At 40.3% G+C, this 15869-nt stretch overlaps 1 protein-coding gene across 1 annotated transcript; it reads right to left on the bottom strand.

Annotated features, from left to right (window-relative positions):
* Positions 1–478: 478 nt before the first annotated feature.
* LOC107825124 (aquaporin PIP1-2-like) lies at positions 479–1771 on the bottom strand. The gene is made up of 4 exons (XM_075218533.1): positions 1598–1771; positions 912–1429; positions 653–708; positions 479–537 (listed from the first exon to the last, which is right to left on the bottom strand). Exons 1-4 carry the CDS (start codon positions 1769–1771, stop codon positions 479–481), a joined length of 807 nt encoding a protein of 268 aa, XP_075074634.1.
* Positions 1772–15869: the final 14098 nt, after the last annotated feature.

Below are 15869 nucleotides of genomic sequence, written 5' to 3'. Positions count from 1 at the left end.
TAGCCTTTTGTTTTCTTTCTAAATTTTCAATAAAAGACTTCAACTTAATGGGTTTGCTTATCTCTTTTATATTATGAAAGATATAGAAAATAAATAAGATATTGATTTGGGGGGAAGGGAGTTTTTGTTAGGGCTAGGAGCAAAAGTTAAAACTTTATTAACAGTTGAGGTATATTCACCAATGGCATTTAGCAAATAAAAAAACCAAAAAGATATTTATATAGCTGGGCTAACAACGGACTTTGGCCCTCCAAAACCACATGCGCTTCTAGGGGCGGGAGTTCGGTATTTCGGTTCGGTATTTAAGAATTTCGGTTCGATATTTCGGTATTCGATTTATTAATTGTGTATACCAAATACCATACCAAAATATTTCGGTACGGTTCGGTATTTCTTATTTTGGTTCGGTACGGTTTCAGTTTAACAATCAATGAATAATCAATGCTAACAGTGCACATGCACAATTAAAATTTTCACTCTAAAAGAATCTGTTTTCCGATATATAACAGTGCACAACTGCACATGGCTGATCTGAATCTGATGGCACATGCACAATTGAATAAGTGAAAAGCAAAAGCTGAACAAGACAACAACTTCTTTACAATCTGCAGTTGCACGCCAGTATACTGTATATCATATTATACAATATTACAATCTGCATTCTGCAAGCCAGTATTAGTATACAAGTGAAAAGCAAAAGCTGGCCAACTGCACAATGCACATTACACAACTATATTAAACAACTTAAACACAATTGACAGTTCAATACTGCAATCAACTGCACATTACACAACTTAACACTTAACACAGTACACAATTGAATCTGTACACAACTACACAACACGTTACACAACTTAACACTTAATACAGTACACAGCCAAACCATCTGAACAGCATCTGCAAGCATGAACTAAGATGCAGCAGCAGAGAAACCAGTGATTGAAATTGTGGCCAAGTGTACCAGGAACACAGCAAATCCAATAGGCAATGGTGCCAAAAGAGGGACATGTGAATCCCTAGCACTACGCTTAGCATCAGTAGCAGAGAAAACAATGTAAACAAGAACAAAAGTGCCAACGATCTCAGCACCAAGACCTGATCCCTTTGTGTAACCAAGATTTACAATATTGGCACCACCACCCTTTGTTTGATAAAGAGTTTTGCCGAACCCTTTGACCAAACCAGCACCACAGATAGCACCAAGACACTGCATCACCATGTAGAACACTGCCCTTGTCAACGACAGTTTCCTTGCCAAGAACAGCCCAAAGGTCACTGCTGGATTTATGTATCCTCCAGAAATGCCAGCAGTACAGTAGACAAGGGCAAAGATCATGCCCCCAAAAGCCCAAGCAATGCCTTGAATACCAACAGTGGGGCATTTGGACTCAGACTTTGAAATGAGTTTCGAATATAAAATTAATCTTCGCTAAAGAACATCGCTAGAAATCTTCATCAAATTCATTTCCATCGCTAGAAAGTAGAAACATACCTTTGAAAATTGATACTATCGCAAGTTCGCAACAGCAGCATCTTCTTTGCCCGGAATTTGTGAGGAGTGAGGAGTCGGAGCTCGGAACCTTGGTAAATTCTTTACGATTAACAACCTTGGTAAAAATCCAACAAAGCCCATCACAACAAAACCGATCGTTGTACGAGTAGCAACCTTGGTAAATTCTTTACGATCAGGCTTGTGACATCTTTTGACGAGCCTAACGTTGTCTTTGGCGAAATCTCTAAGAGGATCGAACACAGAATCGAGAGCGTCCATTTGAATTAGATCTGATCTGAAAGAAGAAGCAGATCAGGATTTCTCTTTTGTATCTGAATTGGACAAATGACCTTTAGAGTTTAGGCTTGGGCTTGGGCATAAGAATTAAGATGGGCTTGGGTGTTTGGGGCTGGGGCGATGGGCTGGGTGTTTGCCTGTTTGGGTTTGGGGCTGGGGCGATGGGCTGGGTGTTTGGGGCTGGGGCGATGGGTTGGGCAGTAATAATTAAGAAAATGTCTTTTAAAAATCGGATTTTCGGTATTTCGGTATACCGAAATTTCAGAATTTTAATACCGAAGACCGTACCGAAATACCGAAATTGCAATACCGAATTGGACCGAAATACCGGAAAAAACCGAAACCGAAATACCGAATTAATTCGGTCCGGTTCGGAATTCGATTTTTCGGATTTTATGCCCACCCCTATGCGCTTCTGTAACAAAGGATATTTACAAGACAACAGAGTTTTTTTCTTTTTTCTTTTTTGCTTTTATGACAGAGGATTTTGAATAGAAAAAAATGCTACAAAATATCTTACTAATATTTAAAGTAATTTTTATTTACTACTTATATTTTACAGCTGTAAATCACGTGCCCGTTCCTCAATTATCCAACTCTAACTCATAGCTGCTCGCCTGCTCCCCATGTTCTATAGTGTAAGCTTTCTGATTTTTTTATAATTATTAGGGTATTTTTTGCTACTAAACAAGAAAATGTTCTACCTTGATAGATTATTTTCTAATCAGTTTTCAAAATTTAATTAGGTAACAAAGAGTCCATATTTAGAATTATATTGTGGGTTCTATTGAAAGCAATCCACTCAATATCTAAAAGTGCAGCTTATGTTTCAACTGTATTGTTAGTGCACAAGTGAAGAGCATTGGCATACGCCATGACAAGCTTTCCACTGCCATCCCTAATAATACCCAATACACCCACTGTTTCTATGACATCACTACTCCAATCCCTGTCAAGCTTAGACTACATGAAGGAGGAAGTCACCATATCATCTTGAAAATTGGAGGTTTAAAAAAAAAAAATACAGATCAAGTGGACCTTTGCTTAAATTAGGAAGTGATTACAGCTATACTAATTTTTAAGTTATGACCATGGTTTAAATACTTTGCAAATACTGACTAGGTTTTAAACATTAGCCTTAAGAGTAGCTAATGATGCACTTCTCCACGTTATCAAATTTATTTATGAAGATAGATACTTAGAAATGTAAAATGAAAAGCAAATAAGTTTTTTAATGCTGTAACAAGATGTTAGTATTTTTAGGCGATCTATAATAAAAGAATGTCACAGTAAAATAAACAATTTTTTTCATAAATAAAATGGTTGGAGTATTAAATAGGAATCTTTCATTTTTCTAGATTAAATATGAATACAAAAAGATTATGAAAGTAATAATATCCGAAACGAGTTGAAATGGCGATTGTCCAAGTGTTAAACGGAAAGATTTGGAGGTATAGCTTTGAGAGGATTAGCCCTGATCCCCTATTACTGCTTATCCTATATCATTTTATGCTTAAGTGACTTGTCGGGAGGTTTTGTTTTTGGTTTCGGAGTTAATTAGGACACTTAGTCCCTAAAATGGAAGCTTAAATTTTAAGAATTTGACCGTAGTTGGAATTGTATGAAGACGACTACGGAATGAAGTTTCGTCATTTTCGTTAGCCCCGTTGGGTGATTTTGGATTTAGGAGCCTGTCCGGATTGTGATTTGGAGGTCCATAGCTGAATTAGGCTTGAAATAGCAAAAGTTGAATTTTTGGGAAATTTGACCGTGAGTGAACTTTTTGATTTCGGGATCGGATTCCAATTCCGGAAGTTGGAGTAGGTCCATAATGTTAAATATTACTTGTGTGTGAAATATTTGAAGCCAATCGGACGTGATTTGATAAGTTTCGGTATAGGTTGTAGAAGTTTGAAGTTTCAAAGTTCATTAAGTTTGAATTGGAGTGCAATTCATATTTTTAACGTTGTTTGATGTGATTTGAAGGATCAGCTAGTTCATATGATGTTTTAGGACTTGATAGTATATTTGGTTGAGGTCCCGAGGACCTCAGGTGGATTTCGGATGGTTAACGGACTAGAATTGGACTTGTTGGAATTACAGAAAATCTGGTGTTTCAGTTGTTGGTTTCCTTCTATGCACTCACGAGAGGAGTCTCGCGTTCACGAAGGGGTTCTGGTGGCAGGGGAGAAAATTGTGTAATTCGTTCGCGAAGAGGGTCCCGCATTCACGAAGCACTGAAGTCTTAAGTCTACACATTCGCGATTGGGATCTCGCGTTCGCGTAAAGGAACGATCAGATGGGGCTCCAAGCATTTAGCCTACGTGTTCGCGATGAGGGTCCGTGTTCGTGAAGGGTCTGGCAAGTAAATCTCCATGTACGCGAGAGGTCCCTCGCATTTTCGAAGGAGGATTTTTGGCAGTAGAGTTTATGGTGCTTCGCGAACGCGAGGAATCTTCCGTGTTCGCGATGAAGAAAAGACTTTGGGCAGATATAAATATTTCAAATCGAGGGTTTTGTCATTTTCATCATAACTTGAGATAAAGAGCTCGGATTTAGGCGAGATTTGGAGGGATTTTCATAGGCAACGATTGGGTAATAATTCTTGACTCATTTTTGGTTATATCCCACTAATCTATCGTTAATTTTATCTTCTAATTTAATATTTGGGTTGAGAAATTTGAGGAAAAAATTGAAAAGTTCTTCAACCAAATTTTTGGGTTTTGATTAGGATTTGAGTAATTTTGGTATGAGTGAACTTGTTGTTGAATGAGTGTTCGTATTTTATTACTTTTACCTGATTCCGAGACGTGGGTCCAGAACGACTTTTTGGGGCGATTTTTTAATTTCTTGCAAAAGCCTTAATTTTATTAATTAGACTAGTTCTTATAGTTATATTTATGGTATTTAATTACTTTTGGCTAGATTTGGTCATTCGGAGGCGGAAAGTCGTGGAAAAGGTATTCTTATTGATTGATTGAGCTTAGTTCGAGATAAGTGGCTTACCTAACCTTGTGTACGAAAATCCTCTTAGAATTTGGTACTATTGTGACACTTTTATGATATGTGAGTGTCGTGTATGCGAGGTGACGAGTACGTACACGGGCTAATTATTATAAAATTCGATTTTATATTGAACAGTAACCTGTTATATCTTAAATGAGTTATTCCAGCATGTATAGTTATCCTTTTTAGCATAATATTGCATATCTACGTGTCTTAAATGCTTATTTGCAATCTATGCAGCATGCTTAGTTGATTTCTACTTTTCCTTGACTTGTATTTAGTCTTAAACTGTAGGATTTCTTGCTTTTAATTGTTGTTGCCATTGATTTCGAGCTGTGTGTTTACCTTGGGACTATGAGGCGGTACCTCGAGAGATCCCAGTTGCATATTTACTTTTGGGACTACGAGGCGGTATCTCGAGAGATCCCCATTGCATATTTACTTTTTGGAATACGAAGCGGTACCTCGAAAGATCCCCACTGCATATTTACTTTTGGGACTACGAGGCGGTAACTCGGGAGATCCCATGTTGAGTATACTTTTGGGACTAGGAGATAGTATCTCGGGAGTGCCCCTATCATTTACCCCATGTGTTGTGTTGTTATTCTCTGTAAATTTCTCAATTCTAATTCCCACTCTTTCATTATGTTGCTATATCTCCTGTCTTATTTGTTATATTCTAGTAGGGCCCTAACTTGACCTCGTCACTACTCCACCAAGGTTAGGCTTGACACTTACTGGGTACCGTTGTGATGTATTCATGCTACTCTTTTGCACATGTTTTGTGTTCAAACTTAGGTACTTCTTACCGTCCCCGCTATTAGTCGAGAGTTTTGCTATGGATTTCGGAGACTTTAAGGTATATTTGCCAGCATCGTAGACCTCAGAGCCCCCCTCTATCCTTTATGTTATTTTTTCTTATTTTTCATAAACACTGATGTATTGAGACAGCTAGAGTTTTTCCTTAGAGCTTGTGACTTAGGACTACCGGGTCTTTGGGGAGTTGTTCACGCTCAAAATTGTTGGTTTTACTTGTATATGTCGAGTGGCAGTTTATACATACATATATATATATATATATATATATATATATATATATATATATATATATATATATATATATATATATATATATACATGATATTGTTAAGATTCAGTAGTTATTGCTGTTGCTATTCAGTTTTTTGCAATTGTTAGGCTTACCTAATCTTAGAGGCTAGGTGTCGTCACGACATCTTACTGATGGAGATTTGGTTCATGACAAGTTGGTATCAGAGCTCTAGGTTCATAGGTGTTATGAGTCACAAGCAGGTTTAGTAGAGTCTCGTAGATAGGTACGGAGATGTCTGGACATATCTTCGGGAGGCCATGGAATTGTTAGGAAAATTTCACTTCTTTTGATTCCTTGTCGTGTAAAATTATTGACTTCAGAATGCTAAACTTTTGTCTTCTATTCTCTCACAGATAGTGAGGAAACGTACAGCCGGATCAGATGATTAGGCACCTGCACCCCCTGCTAGGGCCGCTAGATGCTGGGGCCGAGATAGAGGACGCGGACGTCCACACGGTGATGCCAGATTACCCGTGTGAGCTGCTACAAAAGAGCCTCCAGTAGCTCTAGTCAGAGCATGGTCACCTGAGACGCTTGCCATTACAGCAGCTATTTAGGAGACCCTTGCACAGTTTCTGAGCATGCTCGGTACTTTGGCTCAGGCAGGGTTGATCCTACTTGCTCCTGCCACATCTCAGGCTGGGGGAGGAGCACACACTCTCTCCACCCGCACCCCAGAGCAGCGGGTTTAGGTCATCCAGGTTTTAGAGGTCATACTAGTGCAGCTGGTAGCCCCAGTTCGACCCGAGGGTAGGGCAGCAGTTTTTGAGGAGGAGCAACTCAGGATCAAGAGGTACAAGAAGTACTACCCTCCTACTTTCAGTGTCATGTCGTCAGAGGATGCCCAGGGTTTTCTTGAGGAGTGCTATCGTATCCTCCATACTATGGGTGTTGTGGAGACGAGTGGGGTTTCTTTCACTACGTTCCAGCTTAGGGGAGCAGCCTATCAGTGGTGGCGTGCTCATGAGTTAGGTAGCGCGACTGAGATAGCTTCACTCACATGGACTCAGTTCTCGGATATGTTCTTGACTGAGTATGTTCCCTAGAGTCTCTGAGATGCATGGCGCGCAGCATTTGAGCAGTTGCGCCAGGGTGCCTTCACTGTGTCAGAGTGTGTGGTTCACTTCAGTGATTTGGCTAGACATTCCCCATCCTTGGTTGATACAGTTCGAGAGAGGGTCCATCGGTTTATCGAGTGGCTCAACCCCAGTATCAAGCTTAGTATGGCCCGGGAGTTGGAGATGGATATTGCGTACCAGCAGGTTGTAGGGATTGCTAGGAGATTGGAGGGTATGCTTGCTCGGGAGAGAGAGGAGAGGGAGGAGAAGAGGTCTCGAGAGTCTGGAATTTATAGTGGTACTCGTTTCCCAACTGCAGTTCATCATGGTAGGGGCTATGTGAGTCACCCTGTTCATTCAGCACTTCTAGCTGCCAGTAATATTCCGGCCACTCCTAGGCCCTAGGATCCTTATTATGCACTACCATTTTAGTGTACCTCCTGCACGGGGTGCTTTCAGCGGTCAGTACAGCCGACCTGGCCTAAGCCAGCCACGCCCTCCGAGAGCTTGTTTTGGGTGTGGCGACACTCGCTATATGGTATGGGATTTCCCGAAACTTAGGAGGGGTGCATCTCCAAAGACTACTCAGGCACCGCGTGCACTACCGGGTCCTCAGGCTATGATTACAGCACCAGCTACCACTCCACCTACTCAGCCAGCTCGAGGTGGAGGTCGGGTAGGTAGAGGTCACCCTAGAGGGGCAGGGCAGGCCAGGCCAGGTATTATGCCATTCCTACTCGTACAGAGGCAGTTGCATCTGACTCTATCATTACAGGTATTGTTCTGGTCTGTCATAGAGATGTGTCATCTTATTTGATCCAAGATCCACTTATTCCTATGTGTCATATTATTTTTCCATGTATTTGGGTGTATCTCGTGATCCTTTGAGTTCTCCTATTTATGTGTCTACACCTGTGGGAGATTCTATTGTTGTTGACCGTGTGTATCGGTCATGTTTTGTTGTTCTTAGTGGTTTTGAGACCAAAGCCGATTTATTATTGCTTAGTATGGTAGATTTTGATATTATTTTAGGCATAGACTAGTTGTTACCCCCATTATGCTATTCTTGATTGCCACGCCAAGACCGTCATGCTAGTTATGCCAGGATTGCCACGATTAGAGTGGAGAGGTATCTTAGATTATACTCCCAGCAGAGTTATTTCATTTTTTAAAGCTCAATGAATGGTTGAGAAGGGGTGTGACGCATATCTAGCTTATGTGAGAGATGTCAATATTGATACCCTTACGGTTGAGTCCGTTCCAGTAGTGAGGGATTATCCCGATGTATTTCCAGCTGATATTCTGGGCATGCCACCCAAATTAGATATCGACTTTGGTATTGATTTGTTGCTGGGCACTCAGCCCATCTCTATTCCTCCATATCGTATGGCTCCTCCTGAGTTGAAGGAGTTGAAGGAAAAGTTACAGGAATTGTTTGATAAGGTCTTTATTTGTCCCAGTGTGTCACCTTGGGTATCCTAGTCTTGTTTTTGAAGAAGAAGAAGAAGAAGAAGAGGGATGGTTCTATGCGTATGTGCATTTATTATTGTCAGTTGAACAAAGTTACAGTGAACAACAGGTATCCATTGCCTCTTATTGATGGCCTATTTGATCAGTTACAGGGAGCCAGAGTGTTTTCCAAGATTGACTTGAGTTCAAGTTATCATCAGTTGAAGATTCGGGAGCCAGATATCCCGAAAACTACTTTCAGGACTCGGTATGGTCACTACAAGTTCCTTGTGATGTCATTTGGGATGACCAACGCCCCACTGAGTTCAGGCATTTGATGCACAGTGTATTTTGGACCTATCTTGACTCAATCATCATTGTATTTATTGACGACATTCTGGTGTACTCTCGGAGTCAGGAGGATCATGAGCATCACCTGAGGACTGTGTCTCAGATCTTGAGAGAAAAGAAGTTATATGAAAAATTCTCAAAGCGTGAGTTCTGGCTAGATTCAATGGCATTTTTGGGACATGTAGTGTCGAGTAAGGGGATCAAGGTAGATCCGAAAAAGGTTGAAGCAATGTAGAGTTGGCCTAGACTGACCTCAGCTACAAAGATCCGAAGTTTTCTTGGTTTGGCAGGGTAATACCATCGATTTGTAGAGGGTTTCTCATCTATTGCAGCACCTATGACCAGGCTGACCCAGAAGGGTGATCCATTCAGGTGGACAGACAAGTGTGAGGAGAGCTTTCAAAAGCCCAAGACAGCTTTGACTACGGCCCTCATCTATGACCTTGAGTAAGCAGCTATTATTCATGCCTTGATGATTTGGCGACACTATTTGTATGGTGTCCCTTGTGATATCTATACCAATCACCGGAGTTTGTAGCATCTGTTCAAACAGAAGGATCTTAACTTGCATCAACGGAGGTGGTTAGAGCTACTTAAAGATTATGATATCACAATTCTATACCATCTCGGGAAGGCCAATATAGTGGTCGATGCCTTGAGTCACAGGGCGGAGAGATTGGGGAGCTTAGTATATCTACCAGTAGCAGAGAGGCCATGGGCATTAGATGTTCAGGCCTTGGCCAACCAGTTTGTTAGATTGGATATTTCTGAATTGAGTCGAGTTTTGGCTTGTGTGATCTCCCAGTCTTCTCTTTATGATCGTATCAGGGAGCATCAGTATAATGACCCCCATCTGCTTGTCCTTAAGGACACGATTTAGCACGGTGATGATAAGGAGGTCACTATTGGAGATGATGGTGCATTGAGGATGCAAGGCAGGCTATATGTGCCTAATGTAGATGGTTTGTATGAGTTGATTCTCTAGGAGGCTCACAGTTCGCAGTACTCCATTCATCCAGGTGTTGCGAAGATGTATCAGAAATTGAGGCAGCATTATTGGTGGAGGAGAATGAATAAGGACATAGTAGAGTATGTAGCTCGGTGTCTAAATTTCCAGCAGGTGAAGTATGAGCATCAGCGTCCAGGTGGATTGCATTAGAAACTAGAGATTTCGGAGTAGAAATGGGAGCGGATCACTATGAATTTTGTTGTTGGGCTTCCATAGACTCACATGAAGTTTGATGCAGTTTGGGTGATTGTGGATAGGTTGACCAAGTCAGCTCATTTCATTGCAGTGATGACTAATTATTCTTCCGAGCAGCTGGCTCGAGTTTATATTCGCGAGATTGTCATGATTCATGTTGTGCTAGTATCTATCGTCTCTGACTAGGTTACACAATTTACATCACGATTCTGGAGGGCCGTATGGCATGAGTTAGGTACTTGGATTGAGTTAAGTACAACATTGCACCCTCAGATGGATAGACAGTCCGAGCGCACTATTTAGACACTGGAGGACATGTTCCGTGCGTGTGTGATGGAGTTTGGGGTTCCTGCGATCAGTTCTTGCCACTTGTGAAGTTTGCCTATAACAACAGTTATCAGTCGAACATTCAGATGGCACCGTATGAGGATTTTCATGGTAGGCGGTGTCGGTCTCCAGTGGGTTGGTCCAAGCCCGGTGAGTCTAGGTTATATGGTACTAAATTGGTTCAGGATGCCTTGGAAAAGGTTAAGGTGAGTCAGGATCGACTTCGCACAACCCAGTCCAGACAAAAGAATTATGCAGATCGGAAGGTTCGCGATGTTGCATTCATGGTTGGGTAGCGGGTCTTGCTCCGGGTCGTCCATGAAAGGTGTAATGAAGTTCGGGAAGAAGGGCAAGTAGAGTCTAAGGTTTATTGGCCCATTCGAGGTGTTGCGGAGAGTTGGGGAGGTTGCTTTTGAGATTGCCTTGCCTCTCAGTCTAGCAGGAGTTCATCCAGTATTCCTTTTTTTTATGTTCTAAAAGTATCACGACGTTCCATTTCATGTGTTGGATTTTAGCTCAGTCCAGTTGGACAAAGATTTGTCTTATGTTGAGGAGCCAGTGGTTATTTTAGATCGGCAGGTTTGAAAGCTGAGGTCAAAGAACATTGCTTTAGTGAAGGTTCGGTGGAGGGGTCAGCCAGTTGAGTAGGCGACTTGGGAGACCGAGCATGATATGCGCAGCCGTTATCCTCATTTTTTCACCACTTCAGGTATGTCTCTATGCTCGTTCAAGGACGAACAATTGTTTTAATAGGGGGATGATGTAACGACTCGGCCGGTTATTTTGAGAGTATTAGCCCCGATCCCCTATTTACTGCTTCTCCCATATATTTTTATGCTTATGTGACTTGTTGGGAGGTTTTGTTTTTGGTTTCGGAGTGAATTGGGACACTTAGTCCCTAAAATGGAAGCTTAAGTTCTAGGAATTTGACGGTAGTTACAATTGTATGAAGACGACTCTAGAATGGAGTTTTGTCAGTTTTATTAGCTCTGTTGGGTGATTTTGGACTTATGAGCCTATATGGATTGTGATTTGGAGGTCCGTAGCTAAATTAGGCTTAAAATGGCAAAAGTTGAATTTTTGGGAAGCTTGACCGGGAGTGGACTTTTTGATATTGGGGTCGAATTTCAATTCCAGAAGTTGGAGTAGATTTGTAATGTTAAATATGATTTGTGTGCAAAATTTGAGGTCAATCAGACGTGATTTGATAGGTTTCGGCATCGGTTGTAGAAGTTTGAAATTTTAAAGTTCATTAAGCTTGAATTGGAGTGTGATTCGTGTTTTAAGCATTGTTTGATATGATTTGAAGGCTCGACTAGTTCATATGATATTTTAGGACTTGTTGTTATGTTTGGTTGAGGTCCGGGGGGCCTTGGGTTGATTCCAGGTGGTTAACAAATTAGAGTTGGACTTGTTGGAATTGCAGAAAATCTGGTGCTTTAGTTGTTGGTTTCCTTCTATGCGTTCGCGAGAGAAGTCTCACATTGGCGAAGGAATTCTGGTGGCAGGCGAGGAAATTGTGCTATGCATTTTCCAAGAGGGTCCCACATTTGCAAAGCACTGAAGCCTTAAGTCTACGCATTCGAGATAGGGATCTCGCGTTTGTATAGAGTAACGGTCAGATGGGGCTCCAGGCATTTAGTCTACGTGTTCGCGATGAGGGTCCCGCGTTCGCAAAGGATCTGCTAAGTAAAGCTCCACATGCGTGAGAGGTCCCTCGCATTCACGAAGGAGTATTTTTGGCTGTAGAGTTTGTGGTGCTTCACGAACACGAGGAATCTTTCACGTTCGTAATGAAGAAAAGACCTGCGCAGATATAAACATTTCAAATCGAGGGTTTTTCCATTTTCATCATAACTTGAGGTAGAGAGCTCGGATTTAGGCAAGATTTTGAGGGATTTTCAGAGGCAACGATTAGGTAATGATTCTTGACTCGATTTTTGTTATATCCCACTAATCTATCATTAATTTCATCCTCTAATTTAAGATTTGGGTTGAGAAATTTGGGGGGGAAAGTTGAAAAGTTCTTCAACCAAATTTTTGGATTTTTATTTGGATTTTGATATCGGATTTGAGTAATTTTGGTACGAATGAACTCATGGTTGAATGGATGTTCGTATTTTGTGACTTTTACCCGATTCCGAGATGTGGGCTCGGGTTGACTTTTTGGGGTAATTTTCTAAGTTCTTTCTAAAGTCTTGATTTCATTAATTAGACTAGTTCTTATGATCATATTTATGGTATGTAATTGCTTTTAGCTAGATTTGGGCTATTCGGAGGCAGAAATTCGTGGAAAAGGCATTCTGACTGATTGATTGAGCTTGGTACGAGGTAAGTGGCTTGCCTAACCTTATGTGAGAAAATACACTTAGGATTTGGTACAATTGTGACACTTCTATGATATGTGAGTGTCGTATACGCGAGGTTCCGAGTATGTACACGGGCGAATTGTTGTAAAATTCGATTTTATATTGAACAGTAACTTGTTATATCTTAAATGAGTTATTCCAGCATGTATAGTTATCTTGTTTAGCTTAATATCGCGTGTCTACGTGTCTTAAATGTTAATTTTCAATCTATGTAGCATGCTTAGTTGATTTACCACTTTTCCTTGACTGGTATTTTGTCATTTCTTGTTGTTAATTGTTGCTGCCATTGATTTCGAGCTGAGTGTTTACTTTGGGACTACGAGTCGGTGCCTCGAGAGATCCCCGTTGCACATTTACTTTTGGGATTACAAGGCGGTACCACGGGAGATCCCTGTTGTATATTTACTTTTGAGACTACGAGGCGGTACCTTGGGAGATCCCTCGTTGCATAATTACTTTTGGGACTACGAGGCGGTACCTCGATCTGTTGTTGAGTATTTACTTTTGGTACTACGAGACAGTATCTCGGGAGTGCCCCTGTCATTTACCCTATGTGTTTTGTTGTTATTCTCTATAAATTTCTCATTGCTATTTCCAGTCTTTCATTATATTACTATATCTCCTGCCTTATTTGTTATATTCCAATGGGGCCCTGACTTGACTTCGTCACTACTCGACCGAGGTTAGGCTTGGCACTTACTGGACACCGTTGTGGTGTATTGATTCTACTCTTCTTCACATATTTTGTGTGCAGATCTAGGTACCTCTTACCAGCCCCGCTATTTGTCGAGAGTTTTGCTGCGATTTTCAGAGACTTCAAGGTATATCTGTCAGCGTCCGCAGACCTCGGAGTCCCCTTCTATCCTTTATGTTATTTCTTCTTATTTTCCTAAACACTGACGTATAGAGACAGTTAGAGTTTTTCCTTAGAGCTTGTGACTTATGAATACCGGTTCTTTGAGGAGTTGTTTATGCTCAAAATTATTGGTTTTACTTGTATATGCCGAGTAGCAGTTTTCTAGCTTTATATAAATACCTGATATTGTTAGGATTCAGTAGTTATTTCTGTTGTTGTTCAGTTTTTTGGCAACTGTTAGTCTTACCTAGTCTTAGAGTCTAGATGTCATCATGGCATCTTACGGAGGCTGTTTGCAATAAATTGGCGCAGAAAACAAAACTGCAATCACAAACAACTATAAAGAAAAAATAATTTTATTGATAAACATTGTGGGTTACAACTCGTTTTATCCCTTGATTCTTCCCTTCGATTTGTTATCCGTAATTCGAGGGCCTTAACGTCATATTCCTCGAATATATGATGATATGCACCTCCTTATGTATTTGATTATTAAGAAGCATATAGCAGCACTCTATTTGGAACTTGAATGTTGCTAGAACTTTGAGCAAGACATATTTGATATATTTTTGATCTCTTAATGAATATTCCAAAAAAAATTATGGAATTTCGGAGATCGTATATTTAATCTCTTTGTGTATATTCTAAGAGTTTATGAATTGCTGAGATGACTCGATTTTTTTGGGATCTTCTTTATAGCATGTTTAGCCAAGCTGGAAAAACAGCTTATTTTGAGAAGTGCTTTTTTCAAAAGTGTTTTTGAAAAAAGTACTTTTGTAGAGAAGCAATTTGTGTTTGGCTAATCAGTCTGAAAAGTACTTTTGAGAAATAATTTGTGTTTGGCCAAGCTTTTTAGAAAGTGCTTTTAAGTGTCAAATTACGAATAAGGACATGAATAGATTTACTTAATAATTAATATTATAAGTAAATAAATAATCTCAAAATTTTGCTATTACATGCAATAATTAATAAAAAATTTATTTTATTCAAGTAAAATATGAAAATAAAATTTAAAAGTACTTAATTCTTTTAATATAAGTTAAATATATTAAAATTCCTTCAACAAATATAAAAGCATTCATCCCTAAAGTCACTATATATTAAAAAGTTTTCCTAAAAATAAGAAGAAATATTTATAAATTAATATCCTAAGTATTAGGTTTAAGGGTTATTTTGGTATATACTATATTTTGTTAAGGGTATTTTAGGTAAGAAGAAAAGCCAAAACTGTTTCTGCTTCTGCTTTTGGAAAGAAGCTACTTTTTTCTGTTTCTCTGAAACTGCTTCTGCTTCTTCCCAAAAGCACTTTTTTCCCCAAATAAGCTTGGCCAAACACCTCAAGTTAGGAAAAAAAGTGCTTTTGAAAAAAAAAAGCACTTTTGGCCTCTTGAGAAGCTTGGCCAAACAGGCTATTAGTCTCTTTTAAAGAAGCTTAAGTTGGAAAAGTCAACCGGATATTGACTTATGTGTTGGAGCACTCGAAATGCATATACAACAACAACAACAACAACAACGACCCAGTATAATCCCACAAGTGGGGTCTGGGGAGGGTAATATGTACGCAGACCTTACCCCTACCCCGAAGGGTAGAGAGGCTATTTCCAGGAGACCCTCGGCTCAAAAAAGCAATAGGAGATGATATATTAGTGCCATAAAAATGCGTAATAAAAATAACAACAACAATATATAAGAGATATGAAATATGAAATACAGGATACAAAATACGAAATACGAAATAGATGGCTGGTATAGTACAACTAGAAGGGAAAGCCCTGCATCAATAGACGACCAATGACATTCCTAGTCTAACTCCTAACTGGATAGTCTCCCTCTATTGTGCTGTAGAAATATTCACTCTCCCCTAACCTACAACCTTAATGCTCGACCTCCATAATTCCCTATCAAGGGCCATGTCCTCAGTAATCCTAAGTCGCGCCATGTCCTGTCTGATCACCTCTCCCCAATACTTCTTAGGTCTTCCTCTACCTCTCCGCGTGCCCACTACAGCCAGTCGCTCACACCTCCTCACCGGTGCATCAGTGCTCCTCCTCTGAATGTGCCCGAACCATCTGAGTCTTACTTCCCGCATCTTGTCCTCCATGGGGGCCACACCCACCTTCTCTCGAATATCTTCATTCCTAATCTTATCCATCATTGTATGCCCGCACATCCACCTCAACATCCTCATCTCTGCTACTTTCATCTTCTGGATGTGTGAGTTCTTTACCGGCCAACATTCAGTTCCATATAACATGGCAGGCCTAACCACTGCTCTATAAAACTTACCTTGAATTTCAAGAGCCGTGTTTTAGTATCTTGAATTTAGGATTTAGGCTAATCTGTTAAATT

This window comes from Nicotiana tabacum, chromosome 7 (assembly GCF_000715075.1).
Source record: "Nicotiana tabacum cultivar K326 chromosome 7, ASM71507v2, whole genome shotgun sequence".
NCBI classification, from domain to species: Eukaryota; Viridiplantae; Streptophyta; class Magnoliopsida; order Solanales; family Solanaceae; genus Nicotiana; species Nicotiana tabacum.
Note: the sequence above shows the minus strand (reverse complement) of the source record. Positions and strands in the feature narration are given on the sequence as shown.

Excerpts from the sequence above, each read along its gene's own strand:
- LOC107825124 (XM_075218533.1), bottom strand. The coding sequence starts at position 1,771 with ATGGACGCTCTCGATTCTGTGTTCGATCCTCTTAGAGATTTCGCCAAA. Across the intron at positions 709-911 it reads TTCTCTGCTGCTGCATCTTA|TTGGCCAGCTTTTGCTTTTC; the intron begins GTTCATGCTTGC and ends TGCATTGTGCAG. Across the intron at positions 538-652 it reads TGGCTTGCAGAATGCAGATT|ATTCAGATCAGCCATGTGCA; the intron begins GTAATATTGTAT and ends ATGTGCCATCAG.